The 21,379-nt window shown below is 35.5% G+C and overlaps 1 protein-coding gene across 4 annotated transcripts in view; it reads left to right on the top strand.

Moving 5' to 3' along the window:
- The window catches only part of LOC145278532 (uncharacterized), a 409,834-nt gene that overhangs the window by 306,572 nt on the left and 81,883 nt on the right, over positions 1–21,379 (top strand). For all 4 annotated transcript variants that reach the window (XM_080130667.1, XM_080130669.1, XM_080130668.1 and 1 more), the window contains 4 exons: positions 476–700; positions 5,931–6,101; positions 10,233–10,457; positions 19,598–19,768. In XM_080130667.1, the coding sequence (XP_079986793.1) occupies positions 476–700; positions 5,931–6,101; positions 10,233–10,457; positions 19,598–19,768 (792 nt within the window). The remainder of the gene's footprint in view (positions 1–475; positions 701–5,930; positions 6,102–10,232; positions 10,458–19,597; positions 19,769–21,379) is intronic.

Here is a 21,379-nt window from a genome sequence, read left to right as displayed (position 1 = left end):
AATCGTCTAGCAGAAAAATCCCACCTCTTCATTGTATAGGTCTTTAGATGTCTGAAATCCTTCCATTCTAATAGCTTCTTCCTTCGGATTCTTAGACTTTGGAATTCACTCTTTGTTACCTGCTTTTCTGACTGCAATAATATCCAGAAGTTTAAATGTAAAGTGAACAAACATCTCGTTCATCTTCTTCCATAATCTCATATAGATAGGGTCTCAAATAGTAGCCACTTACGCCCAAGTGGCAATATGCCTTGTTTGGGAGTGAACAAGAGTAAAAAAAAAATAGACATGAAGATGGGTGAAGGAGAAGAGAAAATTATACTTGCAAAAAAAAAAAAAAAAAAAATTTAAATTGCGAACAGATAGACACGTGCGTTTTTTTTTTTTAATTTATTATTACCAAAGTTTACATTCGAGTACATGTTTTATTTCCTTTCACATTTCGTTGTTTCTTGTGTCATTTTGCTTCTTACAGACATTTGTCACCTGCCCGAAGAGGGTGGACTCTGCTTCGCCTATTCAGAACAATTCTATTTCAACCATCAGAGTCGGCGCTGCGAACAATTCGTTTATGGCGGCTGTGGAGGCAATGCAAACCGATTTGCTTCCCTTGAAAAATGCAACAATGTATGCCGGAATTGGATTAAGGAGTCGACCACACTACTCACCCCTACTGTTTCGAAATCATCTACAAGACCAGGTAATCATTCAAAACACACATTTTCAATTTTATTGTTCATGTAACTCTAATGAAAATCTTGTTATTGAAAACTGATTCAAATTTAAAAAAAACAAAACTTATAAGCCTGTAAGGAACGTATACAAAATTTAAATTATTCGACAAGAAGTATAAATAAACTAAAACATCCATATTCCATGGAGTTTCGAAGAATGCAATTCTTCTCATCAGAGGGAAGAAGTTTGAAAAATATACAATACATTTTGCATATACTACAGGAAACAAGCAATATGAAATTAATTGTATCAAAGTTATTTAACAGTTAGTGAGAGTTTATAAAGATTCAATGAGGTTAAGTAAGAACGAAACAGGAAAAGTGGGGGGAAAAAGAATATGATAAAACTCCAATGAGAAAGACGGTAAAATCCAGAACAGAGAAATCCAAAATGGGTCCGTTGAAAATCCATTGGTAATCCATAAGAAAACAGAACAACCGCCCACCCTAAACATAACTAAACACCTAGATGAATTTGAAAACTTTATGCTAAATTTAGTTAAGAAAATCAATTTTAAAAAACAAAAATACCATTCAAATCCTCCCCCCACATACATATATATATATATATATATATATATATATATATATATATATATATATATATAATATAAAGCTGAACGTCTGTGTGTGTCTGGTCACGAATAGGCTCCTATATGGTTGACTATTTTAAAAAACCGATTACATATAATGATAGAAGATATATCGAGACACAGGAATGGGTATGTTTGATCTGGCAGAACGGTGGTTCATTAAAATTGTGGGGTCTGCGTTCGCAACTGGTTCACAATGTATGGAAATAAAACATTTAAAGATTAAAAAAAAACGCTTACAAGTGTTTTTGATATAGATCTACATAAGAATTCTTTTTAAGTATGTTTTAACTTAAATAGGGATGGTATAATAAAATTGTGGGGTCTGCGTTCGCACCTGACCTCCATAGAATGGAAATAGGCACAAACTTTAATAAAGACTTTTCATATCTATCTGCGTAAGTATACTTTGATAATTATGTTTCAGTTTGAAGAAATATGGTATAATAAAATTATGGGGTGTTCGTTCGCACCTGACTCCATAGAATGGAAATATGTCACAAAGTTTAACAAGGTTTTTTTAATATAGATCCACAGAATATTGTAATAAGTGTTTCAGTGTGAACAGGTATGGTATAATAAATTATGGGGTTTATCTATTTTATTTTTACTTTCATCATATTTTGCTTTGGTTTTGATACCCCCAAATTCGAATTACAACCCTTCCTTTTCATAACCTATCATACTTTCATAAATCAGAGTCCATTTTCTGTAGGCTGTTTTTGAACCCAGTCAACGACGGGTACTTTTGCTAGTATATATATATATATATATATATATATATATATATATATATATATATATATATATATATATATATATATATATGCAAAGAATTAATAAAACTAGAAACTCTTTAAAGAAACTCTTTAGCAAGAGTTAAAACATATTTAATTTTCAAAAAGGAAACACAAAAAAAGTTGATGTCCTTAATCTGCGGAGTTTCGAAAGAAATACTTTCCTTCTCATCCGAAGGGAGGAATTATATATATATACAGGGTGACCCCTCCAAAAAAAAAAAAATCTAAAGGGAGGTCATCTAGAACATATGCTGTAAAACGGAGAAAAAAAAAGCCAAAGACCCTAGTGTTTTGATTTGGTGTTTTGAATATAATAAACTAGTTATGACCAAAGTTTCATTTCATTCGGACAAAACATTAAGAAACGAGGCCTAATTAGTGTTGGGGCCCATTTTTGGGGGTCACTTTATATATATATATATATATATATATATATATATATATATATATATATATATATAATATCATGATGAATGAACTCATGCATTCATCACCTGAACATTTCATCTCTGTTGCAGATATTGACGGGGTGAAACTCTTAAAAAACAACATCTGTCATGGACTGCGTCAGAAGCAGAGATGCGCCATTAAATCCTTGGCAAAATGCATTGAGAATAGTGGTAACTATGTGGAAAAATGAATTCATGAGCAAAAAAGGTTGCTGTTTTAATGATACTACTCCCGTCTTTGTAGCTCTTTAGCTTTTGAGTCTTTACTTTTAGAACGATCCTCGTTCTTTTAATACAAATTGCCTGATCAGTAGTAGACCCTTATGATCAAAAGTCAACAAGATATAACGATAAAACATCTTAATTCCTCTTTCTCTCTTCTGTCCCCTCTCTGTCTTTCTTTCTCTCTTTCTCTCCTTATCTCACTCTGCTTTGATAAACGACATTTTCTGACGTCATCATGTTCTGATGTTCTTCAGTGCATAGTTATTTACCATCTCTTTGTTTTAAATTATGACCTCATAGTTTAGCATCTTTCTAATCGTAATTTAATTATCAGCTAAATATCCTTCAAATAAAACGAATACCATCTTTAAGTCAAAGATGCGACAGAGTTCTTCCATTCTGTACGATTTTGGTACAATTTATTAAAAAAAATATGTCAAATTATTAGCGACACTAGATAGTCTGCAATTACTAGGTCAAATCCTAATTTGAGACTCAGTGTGAAAGGTGATAACGTCTAACGTAAACAAGTTTTTGATGAACCGTTCCATATAAATTAACAAATTTACCGAATTTCCATTACTAACGATTTCTATATTGTCCAATTTCTTTGTACACTCTTTAACCCTTATCCTCGAGTGGCCTCTTGGCCTTGATAAGTGGTGATGCCTATGTAACAAAAAAAAAACGTACGCATAAGCAAATGTAGAGTCATATCATCAGATTGGGCCAAAAGTTCGTAAATACTTGCAAAAAATGAAATTTTATTTGCCAATTAATAATAAACAAATATTCTCAAAATAAAGACCATTATTTTTCAAGATTTTCTGCCATCGATCTGCAAGCTTTCGGATCTGGTCAAAGTTACCATTAAGCTTGCTTCGAATCAAATAATTCTTGTCACGCTTCCTCGACTTCATCAAACGAGTCGAATCAGCAGTCTTTCAGAAAATATTGCACTGAGCGGAAGCGGAAGAGGCCATAATCTGATGGAGCACAGTCAAAACTCTTGGTTGAATATGAAAAACCTTTTTTTTCTTTTTTTTTTTACAGGCATCACCACATTATCAAGGCCAAGAGGCTACTCGAGGATAAGTGTTAAAGGGTGTACAGTAGAAATTGAACAACATAATAATCAATTCGGCAAATTTGTTAACTTATATGGAACGGCTTATCAAGAACTTGTTTACGTTAGACTTGAAGACAACCATATTGTAGTCAGCCGGAAAGCAGGAAAACGGAAGACAATTCCACAGGCGTGCAGTTCTAATAAAAAAGCTTTGTTCATGGAATCTACGTTTAGGCTTAGGCACAGATAAAGAGCGGGGGAAATTATTGATAGTGTTTACAGCTAGACGAGTGTTTCTTGTGAAAGTTTGGCGAGGGGGGACAACAGACTGAAGCTCAGTCGAACACTTTCCATGAAAATACATAAGAGACAAACTCGCAACATCTCTTCTGTTAGATAGAGGTTGTAGGGAAGAGAAAAGGACATCTACAAGGCTACGAAGTCTATTTTGAACTCTATCAAAGCAGGACAAGTCCTTTCTAGTAGCTCCTTCCCAGATGTGGCAACAGTATTCCATACTTGGACGTACCTGGCTCTTATATAGATAGAGAATTGCATCACTAGTGAGATATCTACTGGATCGATAGAAAGATCCCACCATTTTTCCGGCGGCCCTGGCAACAGATTTGATGTACGTGTTCCATTTAAGATCAGGAGTAACGGTCAAGCTCAGAAGCTTGTCAAAACTTGAGGCCTCCCCAAGACGAGATCCATTCATTTCAATTGATGCCAGATATGGATCAGAGTGTTGATGATGTAAAGAGAGAAGCTTGGTTTTAGATGCATTAAAAGTAACCAACCACTCCTTTCCCCATTGTACCACGTGCTCAAGATCAGAGGAGAGAGAATCGGAGAGAACTTGGTCGTTTACTTTCTTAGATGTGCTACCATAAATGGTAGTGTCATCAGCATAAATGTCTACAAATGATGTAAGGATGTGATGTGGAAGATCATTAATGTAGATCAGGAATAGAGTTGGGCCCAGGATGGACCCCCGAGGGACTCCAGCATCAATACTGTGAGCTTCTGATTTTTGCCCATCAACCACTACTCTTATAAACCTATCAGAAAGAAATGATTTAATAATTGAGAAGACATTTCCAGCTATACCATAGCTAGAGATCTTGTGAAGTACACCTTTATGCCATACCCTATCAAAGGCCTTAGATATGTCAAGAGCAATTGCCCTAGAAAGGTTGCCTCCGTCGAGAGATTTGCTAATCATATGAGATATAACTGTAAGCACATCTGCTGTAGATCTAGCAGAACGGAACCCATATTGAGTGTCACTTGCTGTTCAGCTCTTCAGACTTTCCTGGTTGAAAGATCTCGCTTATAATAGTAACGAATCAAAACTTGCAGCTTAATTTTATCAATTGGAATCTGGAATAGAAAGATGAACATCTCTATAATAATAAAAACGCAAAAAAAAACAACAAAAAACAATTAGAAATTGCATAAAAATTCAATTTTCCGTAAATGTTTACAAACTTTTGGGGCGTTATTTTCATGATACTAATCTCAAATGATTCTTCGCTTGTACACTATTGATCTGTTCGATTCTGCACTGAAGAATCTGTCATTCCTAGTTGTGAAATATGACCCATTATAAATACGACTCCACATAGGAAATAACGGGTTCGAGCTTATTACGGAGTGACGACAAGTAAATTTCCATAATGTTTATTGCGTGGACACTTGATACTTGTACCTTTGTCACAATGAATCTTATTGGTTAATTCATTGTATTTTTCTATAAGTCTTTTATTTGCATCGTATTTTCACAACACAATGTCGATTTAGGAACAATTCATTAAAAAATAGGTAAAAATAAACATTTTTATCACTTATCGACATCAGATAGACCGTAATTATTCCATCTTTGTCGATAAAACGATCTTATCTGGAGAATCCGCGTGAACAGTGATAACGTACATACAAACAAATCTAAATACCTATTAATATACATTTTTTTTGCAATACTTTTATACGATTTATTTTTCTATACCCTACCGAAAGACGGTATCCATCAATATGTTTTTTTTTCTATTTCTTTGAAGTTGAGTTTTGTCACTTGGAGAAGGAAGTAGGAACTTGTAATTCCCAATTGCCGACCTGGTATTATGATTTTGCGGATAACACTTGCAAGCATTTCTATTATGGCGGATGCGGTGGAAATGGAAATCGCTTCCAAACGAGGGAAGAATGTGAAAGCATTTGCAACCCGAATGGTAAGCACTAATATTAAACTCTACTAAAGGATGTGGAAACGTGTCTATGTAATGGTGTGGTAGGTTAATGCTGTAAGAATATTTGAAACGGAACAGTCGTGTAATAACAAGTCATGTCAAATCTTGGTTCTTTGTCTTTTGAGATTAGCGGGTACTTGATTTGGAATTTTGTATTCCACTATCTAGTGTTAAACATAAAGAAGTATTTTCTGAATTTGAAATTCTTAACTCTACAGCAGTGAGACTTTCTCAAATTTCTGAGATTAAAGGGACATGAAAGTAAGTTTAAATAACCTTACTCCAATCAAAGTCAGTATCCGATTCAGAGTTTAAATAACATAACGAACATTTTACTGTCATTAAAACTATGCGACAAAATAAATTCGTAGTAATAACCGCACCGGATAAAGGTTAATGAATGGTTGTATTAAATCATACAGGTTAATGAATGGTTGTATTAAATCAGAAAAGGTTAATGAATGGTTGTATTAAATCATAAAAGGTTAATGAATGGTTGTATTAAATCATAAAAGGTTAATGAATGATTGTATAAAATCATAAAAGGTTAATGAATGATTGTATAAAATCATAGAAGGTTAATGAATGATTGTATTAAATCATAAAAGGTTAATGAATGGTTGTATTAAATCGTAAAAGGTTAATGAATGGTTGTATTAAATCATAAAAGGTTAATGAATGGTTGTATTAAATCATAAAAGGTTAATGAATGATTGTATTAAATCATAAAAGGTTAATGAATGGTTGTATTAAATCAGAAAAGGTTAATGAATGGTTGTATTAAATCAGAAAAGGTTAATGAATTGTTGTATTAAATCATAGAAGGTTAATGAATGGTTGTATTAAATCAGAAAAGGTTTATGAATGGTTGTATTAAATCATAAAAGGTTAAAAAATGGTTGTATTAAATCATAAAATGTTAAAGAATGGTTGTATTAAATCATAAAAGGTTAATGAATGGTTGTATTAAATCATAAAAGGTTAAAGAATGGCTTTATTAAATCATAAAAGGTTAATGAATGGTTGTATTAAATCATAAAAGGTTAATGAATGGTTGTATTAAATCATAAAAGGTTAATGAATGGTTGTATTAAATCATAAAAGGTTAATGAATGGTTGTATTAAATCATAAAAGGTTAATGAATGGTTGTATTAAATCATAAAAGGTTAATGAATGATTGTATAAAATCATAAAAGGTTAATGAATGATTGTATAAAATCATAGAAGGTTAATGAATGATTGTATTAAATCATAAAAGGTTAATAAATGGTTGTATTAAATCATAAAATGTTAAAGAATGGTTGTATTAAATCATAAAAGGTTAATAAATGGTTGTATTAAATCATAAAAGGTTAATGAATGATTGTATTAAATCATAAAAGGTTAATAAATGGTTGTATTAAATCATAAAAGGTTAAAGAATGGTTGTATTAAATCATAAAAGGTTAATGAATGGTTGTATTAAATCATAAAAGGTTAATGAATGGTTGTATTAAATCATAAAAGGTTAAAGAATGGCTTTATTAAATCATAAAAGGTTAATGAATGGTTGTATTAAATCATAAAAGGTTAAAGAATGGCTTTATTAAATCATAAAAGGTTAATGAATGGTTGTATTAAATCATAAAAGGTTAAAGAATGGCTTTATTAAATCATAAAAGGTTAATGAATGGTTGTATTAAATCATAAAAGGTTAATGAATGGTTGTATTAAATCATAAAAGGTTAATGAATGGTTGTATTAAATCATAAAAGGTTAATGAATGGTTGTATTAAATCATAAAAGGTTAATGAATGGTTGTATTACATCATAAAAGGTTAATGAATGGTTGTATTAAATTATAAAAGGTTAATGAATGGTTGTATTAAATCATAAAAGGTTAAAGAATGGCTTTATTAAATCATAAAAGGTTAATGAATGATTGTATTAAATCATAAAAGGTTAATGAATGGTTGTGTTAAATCATAAAAGGTTAAAAAATGGTTGTATTACATCATAAAAGGTTTATGAATGGTTTATTAAATCATAAAAGGTTAAAGAATGGTTGTATTAAATCATAAAAGGTTAAAGAACGGTTGTATTAAATCATAAAAAGTTATGTCAACTAAATGTTAGTTATATTGAATGTCGCGGCAAAATTTGTAAAATTGGACTGTGTCGAAACTCATAGTGCAACAACTTGCTTAGAAACCATATTCCAAAAGCAACTGGTCAAATAGAATAAAAAGTACTCCCTTCAAATATAGCTAGTGAGATTAGGCCCTTAGGCTTTATTTTTCCAAGGTTATATGGCCTACCAAACACTTAAGGCCTATCCTTTTTCTGTTAAAGTCATCCTAACAAAACTGCAAAACAGATCTTAAATATTCTATAGTCAGTAGTAGAATATTATAATAACTAATGTCTAAAAGATTGTTTTTGTGAATTTTATGAAAAATTCTAAGCTTATTAATAAAGTAAGTGCTCGTATGATTATTATATAGCCAGTGAATGAATAAATGTATACGTGTGGTATATATAGTGCGTCTGCATTTCTTACTTTTTTTCAATTGTCTTGTGGTGTATATAACATTGTCTTTGATATCTAATGAATGTGTGTATACAGGGTGTAGAAATATTCATTGTCCTGCATGTATATAAAATGCTGATTGTGTGTGCGGTCGCGTCTTCACAAATACACATAGTTAACAAACACGACACAAACCTTTGCATACAGCTTTTCTTACACTCAAACGACTACATTATGTTTGCTTGTCTCAGACCAAAAGAATCACATACCTTCTTATTGGTCCAAATTCCTAAAAGAACGCCATAACAACGAGTTATATTTTACAAGGGTTTTATTCGTTTTATGGATTCCCTTGTCGGAGTTTGGCACGCTGAGTCTCTCTCTACATGTTCACTCGTTCCCATGTCCGCTTCCAACAGATTCGTCCGGATGTCTGTTCGCTAATGAGTTTCTCGCCAACTCATTAGTTTGATCTCCTGCTAACTAAAGCAGACGAAATTGCGTGTCATTCACGTAAGCTAAAATATGTTTACTTCTAACTAAATTCCACAACTATTCCGAAAATTCCTAAATCGATTTTGTTTATTTTATTTCTGAGTTAAATTCCTGAATAAACATCCAAATCTGTAAATACATATAATAATAATAATAATAATAATAATAATAATAATAATAATAATAATAATAATAATAATAAAGATAATGATAATAAAAATAATAATAATAATAATAAATAATAATAATGATAATAATGATAATAATGATGATAATAAAAATAGTAATAATAATAAAAATAATAATAAAAATATTAATAATGATAAAATAATAATAATAATAATTATATATATATATATATATATATATATATATATATATATATATATATATATATATATATATATAAAGGAGATTAGAACAATAGTCTAAAGAGCTGAGTGTATTTTAATGTAACAGTGAAATTACTAGTTTAATTAAATACAGGAAAGAGAAAGTGCTCGTTGTAATTTAGATATATAATAAGCTCGATAGTTAAATGTCTAGAGCTAATTCAATATTAAGTAATGTGATTGATAATTTAAAATTTAAAAATCAAATTATAATTAAATTAAAAATCCGTTTCATAAGAAGGAACAACAACAAAATCAATCGTACGATCGTTTCGGAAAACAATGCTTTTTATTGTGGTATACATCAAGTTACGTACAATAATTACATATAGTTTTTAATAAGCAAGGTCTCCTCGTCAGCAAATTTTGAAGGGTTTTTATTGAATTTAAAAGACACCATAAATAAACCTAGCATTAAAAGTAAGGCAGATGAATCTGAAAAAAATTGAAATAAAAGGTCTGGATTTAAAATTTATAAGAAAATTAATATGGGTTAGAGATAGAAAAGAAATAGAGTAAAATATAGATTTGAATTTACATTATAAGTTTGCTTTAAAAATATATAGAGATTATCAATCACATTACTTAATATATATATATATATATATATATATATATATATATATATATATATATATATATATATATATATATATATATATATACAAATTCCATGTTCTGCAATAATACTGCTTGTGTTCCCATTCCTTCTCAAGATATTTGCAACCTCCGCAAGGACTCTGGAAGATGCAACGCCAGAATGATACAATATTATTTTAACCCGAAGACAAGAAATTGTGAAGAATTCACTTATGGTGGCTGCGACGGAAACGCCAACAGATTTCCCACCATTTCAAGATGTTTCGCCGTGTGCCATTCAGTAATCGAGCAAACCACTATACAGCCATCAACGGAAAAACCGAGAGTCCTAGACAAACCGGGTGAGTTAAATAAAATATTGTTATATAGCCTATTAAAATTGGGGAAGTCATGATGTTCACTTGATAAAAAATAAAATTAAAAAATAGGCAATAAACAAAAGAAAATAATAAAAATAATGTGAAAGTGGCGCATAGGCGAGAAATGCATATACACTCAGAAACATGCACAATGATCATGAAATGATATTAAATTGGAGAATAAAGGGGGATAAATCATATTTTAAGCTGCGAAGATTTATCTCCCTTGAATTTAAGATTAGGTAAAAACAATTTTCAAACAAACTGAAACCAAAACGTGTTAGCATTATAAAGATTATTCAGCAAAAAAAAAAAAAGAAAAGAAAAAAAAAGACTAAATACAAAAAAAACCCAACAAAATGATTAGACAGATTCAATTATAAATGTGGAAGGTTAGGGTTTAATGAAAATTAAATGTTTTTAGTTCTTATGTTTCTGCGAAATTTATATATCTTCATTTTTTAGCAACATTCTTACTTACTAAATCGTTTTCAATTCAAAGGAAAAATCTTTCGAACTATTTTCTGAGGAATATATTTTTGTTTCTGATGACTTGTTTAGTGGGCTTCCACTATTGATCGAAACACGTGTAGGACGTACTTAATAAAAATACGATTATATATAAAATATATATAGATTAATTATCAATAATAAATGAATAAAATACTAAATAGAATATTTTTAGTAGTCTATATAAAAATTAACACCATTTATTAAGAGGGAAATTTAAATTTCAGTGACTTTACTTGAAAATTCAAAAGGGCATAATAAAAGATAAAATAAAATGTAATTGCAATTTTTCCACCAATTTTCAGATTTTGTAATCATTGTGAGAAAATAAAAATAAAAATAAAAAAAGGAGATTGCTTACTTGGTGGCGCCGGCCTCGAGGGCGGAATTCTAATCTGAGTGGTTGAGAGAACGAGTCTCTTATAGACTTGGAGGAGTAGGGGGAGGCACTATTCTTCTGTTATAAAAGAATTGTGTCTCTGACTAGCGCCAGTTCTGTTAACGACTTACTGGTGAACGGTTGGCACAAATTAGTTACTCGCTGCTCGCCGTACTACAAAACTTGTTACTCGACCCAGTAGGGGGGGTCGCTTAGGGCATCCTTTGCAACCCCTCGGAGCTTACGCTATCACCGGGTAATCTACTTTACCCTCTAAATAGTTTTTTTTTCCACATCTTGCAAAGGATTTGCTGCTTACTCTTTCGTCGGTTAACTACTGTCATGAACGTCACGAAAGAGCAGCTCCTACGCAGAAGGGAGTCATTGACTCAGAAGATTCAGGGACGACTGAAGATGTGTCGTGATGGAGTTAGGCCATCGGCGTACTCATTCTTAAGGACGGAGATTCAACAATTCATTGTCGAGTTAGAGACTTGTATCACACAGCTGGAGTTAGGCTCCTTTGATGAGAGTACACCTGCCGAGATTGAGGGTGCTTGGCTGCCTCAACTAAAGGATTATTATGAAGACTTGGGCGATTTGGATCAAGCATACCGACAGCCAGAGCCCAGCCCTTACTCAGAATCTGCCTTTGAGTTCTCAAGGGCTTCTGCAACTACCGGGAGAGGTTCTTCCTTCATTGTTAAACCCCCACGTATACAGATCACAGGGCCTACATTTAGCGGACAGGAAATGGAGTCCGACCGCATGAGTTTCAGAAACTTCTTGACTAGGTTTGAGAACTGCGTGATCGGCATGGCCAATGATGCCGAGAGGTTGAACTTCTTGAAGTGTTCACTCTCAGACAGAGCCTTGAGACTGGTAAATCACCTGAGTTGCACTGACACCAATTACCAGCAAGCCATGGCTATACTGAAGAGGGAGTATCTGGACCTGGATGAAATCATTGACCAAATATTCCAGGATATTCTGGACTATGTACCAAAGAAAGGTGGAGCCCTTTTTGAGCTGGGGGACTTCGTTTCCAGGACGGCATCGCTGTTGGAAGAGCTGGGGAATTCCTTTTCGTGTGACTTTTCTGTGGACGATTCTGGCGGAGCCAGACTGATGGCTAAGATTCTGTTTAGGAAATTTCCTCTCGAACTGAAAGGCGAGATAATAGCGCTAACAAATAGACGGGTGCCACCTTTGTCCTCCATATTGAGACTAACTGGAGAAGCAATAAAGAGATTGCAGATTAAGGGCGGTGTCTCCACTGCAGTTACATCAACAGTAAGACAGAATACGTCTCAAAAGTTTGGTAGGGGGAACGCTATTACTCCTTCTTTTCATGTGGATGTGAACAATGCAACTTCAACCGGGTATTCCCGCACGTTGCCACCCATTCTCTCAGTTACATTCTCTTGTGGACCAAAGACAGTGTCAGTGAATTGCCTACTGGACAAGGGTAGCGGGCGGACATATCTGGCGGCAGATGTACTGAGAACTTTGTGCCCAATCGAAACCCTTGGTGTCAATTGTCAGCTGAGATTGTCTACCTTTCTAGGTGAGTGTCAGCGTGGGTTCACAGAGGTAGTCCTGGGAGTTGACTTGGGTTCTGGAAGGACAGTGACATCTCCTGTCTTGGTAGCCGATGGTATGGACTTGTCGGTTCGAGTGGCCAACCTGGAATCTCTATTGCGTGTCTTTCAGGATGCAAAATATGCTTTGGCCGGCCAGTTTGAGACCGGAAAGGATTTAATACCGATCAAGGGAATAATTGGGTTAGACCTGATTGAACACCTGGACTCATTAAAGCTGATCCCGTGTTTGAATGGATGGGCCTTTGCAACCCCGCCTGGATTGGTCCCGTTTGGAGCAGTGGACTCTTTTTTCTTGGAAGATAAGCCCCTCTCTGAGGTTACTCACCTCTCGTTTAATTCGGTAATGGAACATACCCCCCAGGTCGATTCATCACATTTATGTTTTGTCCTTGAAACACAATCAACATACCTGGATCCCATGGCGGAGTGCTTTCCTGACAGTATGGTACAAAGAGGACTAGAACAAATGTTTACGTTGGAATCTCTGGGGCTTCCCAGTCAGGAGGACTTTTCTGATTACGATAAAATTCAGATGAAGCGATTTGAGGAAACGGTAGAGCTTCGGGATGGAAGCTATTATGTGGAGCTCCCCTGGCATCACGATAGATTAGCCAGAGTCCCCTCTAATCATGCAACTTCCTTGCATGTTTTAGACCGGGTAGCAGCAAACTTGACGAAAAGAAAAATATATGATGAATATTTGGAGGTGTTTCGTCAGCAACAGGAGGACGGTATAATTGAAGAGATTTTTGTCTCCCCTAAGGAGTTCGACAAATATGTGTGGATACCACATAGACCAGTTTTCAAGTCGGACCCTACGGCAACTACCAGGATAAGACCAGTGTTCAACTGTAGTTTGAAGACAGGAGATGGATTATCGCTGAACGAAGCAGCATATTCTGGCGTTAACTTAACAGGGGACATCTTAAAGTTGTTGCTGGCCTTTAGAGCCAACAATTATGTGCTACTAGCAGACATTCGCCGAGCCTTCCTAATGATTCGGCTTAAGCTGGAGGCGGATAGGAACCGGTTTTGCTTTTTTCTTAAACAAGGAAATTGTTTGCGCTGCTTCCGCTATACCACCTTGATATTCGGGTTTACTTCCAGCCCATTTGTGTTGGGGTGCATCTTAAAATTACATGCGGCAAAATACCCTCAAGATGCTTGCCGCAGAATGATGGAGGACCGGTTTTATGTGGATAACCTTGTGGCATCCGTGGCAGACGCGAGTGAGCTTACTACATTGTATTCCCTTGTTAGAGAGCGTTTGCTGGAAGGGGGCTTTATTATCCAGTCATGCAACTCAAACAGTCAGGCGCTCCGCAATAGGATGAAGGAGGATGGTACTCTAAGTATCCATGAAGAGGAGTGGGAGAGAGTACTGGGCTACCGATACTCCCCACATTCGGAGGAGTTGTATGTCGCTCCGGTAAAGTGCAATCCTGACGTGACAACTAAGAGAGGTGTTCTTTCAGAGTCAGCTAAGGTCTTCGATCCGTTGTCCCTATGTCTCCCGGTTACTATCCGCAGTAGAGTGCTAATCAGGTCCATGTGGAAGAATGGTGCAGGTTGGGATGATCCACTCCAGCCAGCGATCTTGAGCGATTGGAGAGAGCTAGCCAGGGACCTTTCAGGGTTGAGTGATTTCCGTTTTTTGCGCAAGGCGCTTATGGCAGGGCTACCTGGAGATATGTACCTGTTTTGCGACGCGTCCAAGGAAGCATATGGGTTTGCCGTGTATATCGTACAAAATGGTCGGTCATCCTTATTATTTGCGAAAGCTAAGGTGGCACCTATGAAGGACAAGACTTTGCCTGTGTTGGAACTAATGGCCGTTTTCCTCGCCTTCAAGTGTCTCCCCACAATCCTGGACAATTGTGAAGGATTTGTTCCCGAGAATTTGTGTATAGCCACGGATGCACAGGTGGTCTTGTCCTGGATTTTATCTCAAAACATGGCTAGCAAAAATGTTTTTGCAAAAAATAGACTTAAAGACATTCTGCAGATGAAAGTGGAGTTGGAGTCTCGCTATGGCTTGAAGACTCTCTTCAGATATGTTGATAGTACACTCAACCCGGCGGATTTGTTAACAAGAGGATTAACATTGAGAAAGTTCCAATCCAAGATGGAATTTTGGTGTTCAGGCCCTTCCTGGCTATGCGAAGGAATATCTCAATGGCCAGGACAGGATATGCCCTGTTTGAGTGAGATATGCCAGCGAATGACCCGCAGTTCAGCAAATTGTTCCTTGATCCATGATCAAGAGTACACTTCGGCCATACCTTTTCAGAGGTTTTCCTCATTCTCTGGTTTACTGACTGTTACTGCCTTGGTGTTTAAGTTCCTAGCCATCCGATTTAATCGACAATGGGACTACAACTCTAAGGCAGCGATCTACCTTATGAAGACAGTGCAACGGCAAGAATTTCCCGTGGAAGTGGAGTACCTAAAGGAGCCGAGTGGTAAACCCATGCCAGTTAGGGTTCGTGCTCTGGATCTTTTTCTGGACCCTGACGGTTTGATTCGATCTCGGGGAAGAATCAACCAATCTTCCCACTTTGGTTATGAAGTTAAAAACCCCATTCTGATAGGGAAACATCATCCTGTTACCAGACTCATCATTTTAGATTGTCATGAAAGGTGTTGCCACCTTGGAACTGGGTCAACTCTAGCGGAGTTGAGGCGAAGCGGTTATTGGGTCCCGCAGGGTCGACAAGCTGTGAATAAGGTACTGGCTGTTTGTGCCAGATGTAAACGTTATAATTCAACGCCAGTGACGCCGAATGCTGCTGCTGCCCTGCCGTCGCACCGTACCGATTTCAGAGTCCCCTATCAACACACTGGGATTGATTTTACTGGCCATCTTTGGGTGAGTGACGGGAAACGAGATACGAAAATGTACTTGCTCCTGTTCACTTGTTTGAATATCAGAGCAATACACATTGAAGTAGTTCCCAACATGAGCGTACCCTCTTTCTTCCAGGCACTGGTTCGATTTACTAACCGATATGGCGTTCCCGAAACCCTTTATAGTGACAACGCGAAAACGTTTATAGGAAGTGGAAAGATTTTCGATCGTCTCTCTCTTTTTACGGACTATCAAAGAAAATACGGTCCTTGTAAGTTAAAACTTAAAACCATTCCCTTGTTCTCTCCTTGGTATGGAGGAACATGGGAGCGATGTATCAAGACCATGAAGAATTGCCTATTTAAGATTCTTGGCAGGGGTAGATTGGATTACTTTACCCTTCTGACAGTGTTATCGGATATTCAGAGGTCTGTTAATAACCGGCCTCTTACTTACCAGGTGTCAGCCGACAAAAATGCTACTCCAATTACCCCTAATATGTTCCTTAAGCCCAATCAGAGCCCCGGGCTATTGATACGACTGGATAGAGAGGATAGAACAACCTTGTTGCCTCCCAGCAGGGAGAGGCTAATTCAAACCTTGGAACTTAGGGACCAATGTCTGACAGATTTCCACAAACTATGGTATGAGGAGTACCTGCTAGAGCTGGGAAGGAAGATTCCTGGTCGATCCCGACTCAGTACAAGAACCCGCCTCCAGAAGGATGATGTTGTGCTGATTAAGAGTCCTTTGAAACCCAGACCGTTTTGGGTCTTAGGAACTATTACTGAACTGATTCCAGGCCATGATGGTGTCGTTAGAGCAGCACGTGTACAAAAAGGGGAGGGCTTGGAGGAAGTACATTCCCTGAAACATCTGTACCCCTTAGAGCTTTCTAGGACTCCTGAAGGACCTCCTGTTGCGGAGGGAGGGGAGACGTTGGATTCACCCCCTAGTGTTGAAGAGCAGGTCTGGTTGTGTCCCCTGTGCAGCTCTCCGCAGCAGAATCAGAATATGATCGGGTGTGACTCGTGCGACAATTGGTACCATTTCCGATGTGTCGGTATCGACTCAGAACCTCCCAACAGGCAAAAGTGGTATTGCCCAGAATGTGCGCCCCTTAAAAAACGACGGGGTAGACCTAGCCTGCTGCCTGCTTGATTGATATCTGGACTGATCGACTACTGCTATATTGTACTAACAGTTGTTTTTTGATTAAGTATTTTGGTGGTCTGTCATTTTTATGTAACTTTTTCTTTTTCTTTTCTCTCTTCTACCTTTTGTTTTTTTTCTCGTTTTTGTCGGGAGTGTGTGAGAAAATAAAAATAAAAATAAAAAAAGGAGATTGCTTACTTGGTGGCGCCGGCCTCGAGGGCGGAATTCTAATCTGAGTGGTTGAGAGAACGAGTCTCTTATAGACTTGGAGGAGTAGGGGGAGGCACTATTCTTCTGTTATAAAAGAATTGTGTCTCTGACTAGCGCCAGTTCTGTTAACGACTTACTGGTGAACGGTTGGCACAAATTAGTTACTCGCTGCTCGCCGTACTACAAAACTTGTTACTCGACCCAGTAGGGGGGGTCGCTTAGGGCATCCTTTGCAACCCCTCGGAGCTTACGCTATCACCGGGTAATCTACTTTACCCTCTAAATAGTTTTTTTTTCCACATCATGTCCAAATGCATTTTATTTTATTTTGATGGATGATAGTTGCTATTTTTTTCTGGCGAGTAAAGGACAGAATAGATTCACTGATTCATTAAATGAATCATTTTGCGCTTCGAAACAGTTGCTGTCAAGAATTGTAAATGTCAACGTAATTAAAGGAATAAATTGTAAGATGATCAACATCATGAAATTTGAAATATAGACTTTTGTCATTTGTTTGTTATATGCTCTATATTTACATTGAGCTTAATAAATTAAAGATTAGTATATATATAAAAGGTGAAATATAATTGATAATATAATAATAGGTGAAATATAATTGATAGTATAATATAATTAATGTATATATATATATATATATATATATATATATATATATATCCCATGAGGCGTGCTTTAAATGTGTCCGTCTAGTATGTAACATGTTACATTGTTTCCGTATTTATTATTTAGCAGGGAGACCAGATGTTGCTCGGGATTGATAAATGATCAACGAATATTCCACACTTTCAATACTTTTATTGTTGTGGAAATCGATGACATCGTCCATTCTTTGATCGGATTTTTTTAAATTATCTATTTTCGATACTTATCAGAAATATTTCGATAGCAAACCTATCTAAGAAAACATCCAGACAAATAGAGTACAATTGCGTGAAATTTTTAAAAATCGGTCTAGCCATTTCAGAGTTCATAGGGAACGAACTCACACAAATATGCACAAACAAATGCCGTTTATATATAAGTAGAGATATCCATCAGGCTGACAAGAAAGTTCTTGGGGTTTTTACATTTTGAATTTAGATGAGCATATCTCGGCTCAAATAAAAAATTATTGCTCAAAATGAGCACCATCAGAATCAACTCAATTTTGCCAAGGCGAAACAAGTGTAATTATGCCAGTAACATAAAAATTTTGTATTCTGGTGGCAATAAAGTCGTGGAAGGGTTTTTTTATATCGCTTAGGTTTTTGAAGCATTTATCATGCAGAAAGTTGCTAAGATGCTTGAAAAAGTTGTAGTCAGTAGGTGAGAGGTATGGAGAGTATGATGGATGAGGCAGAGTTTCGTAGCCCAATTCGTTCAACTTATGCAGGGTCGGCTTAGCAACGTGCGGTCGAGCATTGTCGTGGAGTAGAATTAGGCCTTTTTTTGTTGATGAATGCTGGATGCTGTTGTCGCAGTTTCTTTTGCATTTCATCCATTTATGGACAGTACTTCACCGCCGTAATGATTTCGCCTGCATTAGAAAAAACTGTAATAGATGAGACCGGTCGCAGACCACCAAACAGTAAACAGGACCTTCTTTTAGTGCAAATCTGGGTTAGAGAAGTGCCATGGAGCTTTGTCGGTGTCTAACAACTTGGCTGGGCGTAGCCAGTTGTCGTAAAGAATTCATTTTTTATCGCATGTCACAACTCGGTCGAGAAACCCTATTTATCAAGTTTTTTGCCTTTGCAATCTCTCTTAAGTGATTGGAAATCGTCGTATACGTTACACCTAATTTAGAAAAAAGGTCCCGAACAGTTGTGTATGGATTGGCTTTGACTAAGGCTTTTTATTGATCGTTGACAATATCCGATGGCCGACCAGTATGCTCACAATCTTCAAGACTCTCGTCACGGTCATGAAATTTCTTAAACCACCATTGTGCTGTACGTTTCTAGGCTATTGATCAAATTAGGACCATCAGAATCAACACACTTTTGCCAACACAAAACAAGTGTAGTTTTGCCATATCGTTAATATCGCGAGCTGTTATAGCAGCTTTTCAGCCTAGTTTGAACTGAAATAAGAAAATTGTGATAATTTGTTTCTTTTCCATCTTGTATTCTGAAAAGAAGACATAATTGTTTTAAAACGATTGTAATTTAAATGATTTGATAGAGCGAAAAACGCTCTTTAAAATGATGTATAAAGTGAAGATATTATAATGAAAATTTATTTGAAAATACATCATTTGACATCAAATTAAAAATTCCGCAAAAACTTTCATGTCCACTCAATAAATGTGACATCAATTTCATCTCCCAGTTTTCTATTTATTTTGCACGTATTGCATTATTATAATTATATATTATTATAATGGACAACAATTTTTTGCTTCGTTTCATAGTTGATGCATGTCACCTTAAAAAAATTATTGGACCGTGTCGAGCAGCAAAACCCTCCTGGCATTACGATATTGCCGATCATGATTGCAAATTCTTTTTGTATGGCGGTTGCCAAGGCAATGCTAATAATTTTAAATCCAAATCGGAGTGCCAGCATTGGTGCAGACCCGAAAGTAAGTAACCTTTTTATTTTGCATATTTGAATTTATCCTACTAATCCAGATTCTGACTTAGGTGGTATCAGCATCTTCCTGTAAACTACGGAAAAAGCCGACTCAATCAGTTAATTTGCACTCAACAGTCAGCTAAGGACATTTTCGTTAATAGGAAAAAAAAATCACATGTCTGATTTAATTTTGAAAAACAAAATTGTTTTCAATCACAGTTGTTTCTATGAAAAAAATTTTTTTTTTCGTTATAAAAATTGTTTTATTGATATTTATCTTGCAACAAAAAGAAAACTTCTGCTTTTCGTTCATATTTGTTTCTATGCTTATTTCTTTTTACATTTTGTTGAAAAGAGATTTTTAATGTACTTTTCTTGAAGAAAATTCTTTCACATAATTAAATTCGAAAAAAAAACAAAGAAACAAACAAACAAAAACAATTGTTAAATACTTTACATAAAAACATTCATTTTTTGTTAATAAGTGAATCCATATTTTCGCCTTAAAAATAAACTTATTTCTTTGAATATTTTTTTGAAAAAATACATACTTTTCTTAAAAATAAAAAAATTCTTTCATGTAATCAAAATTATGATAATCTTATCTTATTGTGTTTAAGTTTTGTTTTCTGACATTTTGGATTGATCGTCTGACAGGGTTCTCATCAATTTTTTTCAGCTTACCGTAAATTATCGGAAGACGTTGACGGAGCCTTGAGTCAGGTTCTGAATCAGTGTCGAATTTACATTTCTGTAAACTGAATGCTCAAATGTATATGAATGAATTCATTAGTTTATTTGTACAGCAGAATTTTTTTAAGAATCTCAATTTATAAAACTCTAACACTAACCCTAACCCGTGACCCATTGAGTCACATCCACTACAACTATTTGTTTTTGTTTTACGACGTTTCAGGAAACTATTCCTCTGGCCTTTGTCAGGTTGTTAGTCGCGACAGGAGAGGAATGCTGAGTCTTCAACTGTATCTTCAGCAATTACTTCATTTCATATTTGGTCGTCTTACCACGTTTTGGCCAATAATCCTCTGGCCGGGTTTGGGTATGATTGAAATCGCTATTTTCAGACAATACTCATCTGGAACTGTAGAGATTCTATCCACTGCGCCACGGGCACGACGAAGGCCAGAGGAATAGTTGGCCGAAACATTGTGAAACAAAAACTATAAAGATGAGGATAATAGTCCGCAAATAAATAAATAAAAATGTACAAATTACTTATCTCAAAGAATTCCAACAATTCGAAGGGTTTCGTTAATATTTCAGCCATTTTCATTATTGCTATCCATCGTATCTTCTCATCAATTTTCCGGATTCTAATTTCTCCCATTCTTTTTCGAGGTTTTTCAGGATTGTTCCTAGTGCTCCTACTATTATTGGTGTTCTTCATCTTTCATATGCCTTTCAGCTCTCTTGATATGCACTCTGTGATTGCTAGAATGGCGAAATCTACGTTTTGGCAAGATTATTCCATCTTGTTAGCTATTATGACATCTGGTCTCTTTGTAGATAGATTTATCTGTTTTTATGTTTATGTTCCATAGGATTGTACGGTTTCCACTTTCAAGTACTGCTACCAGTTTGTGCTTGTACCATTTGC

Source organism: Euprymna scolopes, chromosome 1 (assembly GCF_053919585.1).
Source record: "Euprymna scolopes isolate OS-2025 chromosome 1, ASM5391958v1, whole genome shotgun sequence".
NCBI classification, from domain to species: Eukaryota; Metazoa; Mollusca; class Cephalopoda; order Sepiida; family Sepiolidae; genus Euprymna; species Euprymna scolopes.
This window is presented reverse-complemented; position numbering and strand designations above follow the sequence as displayed.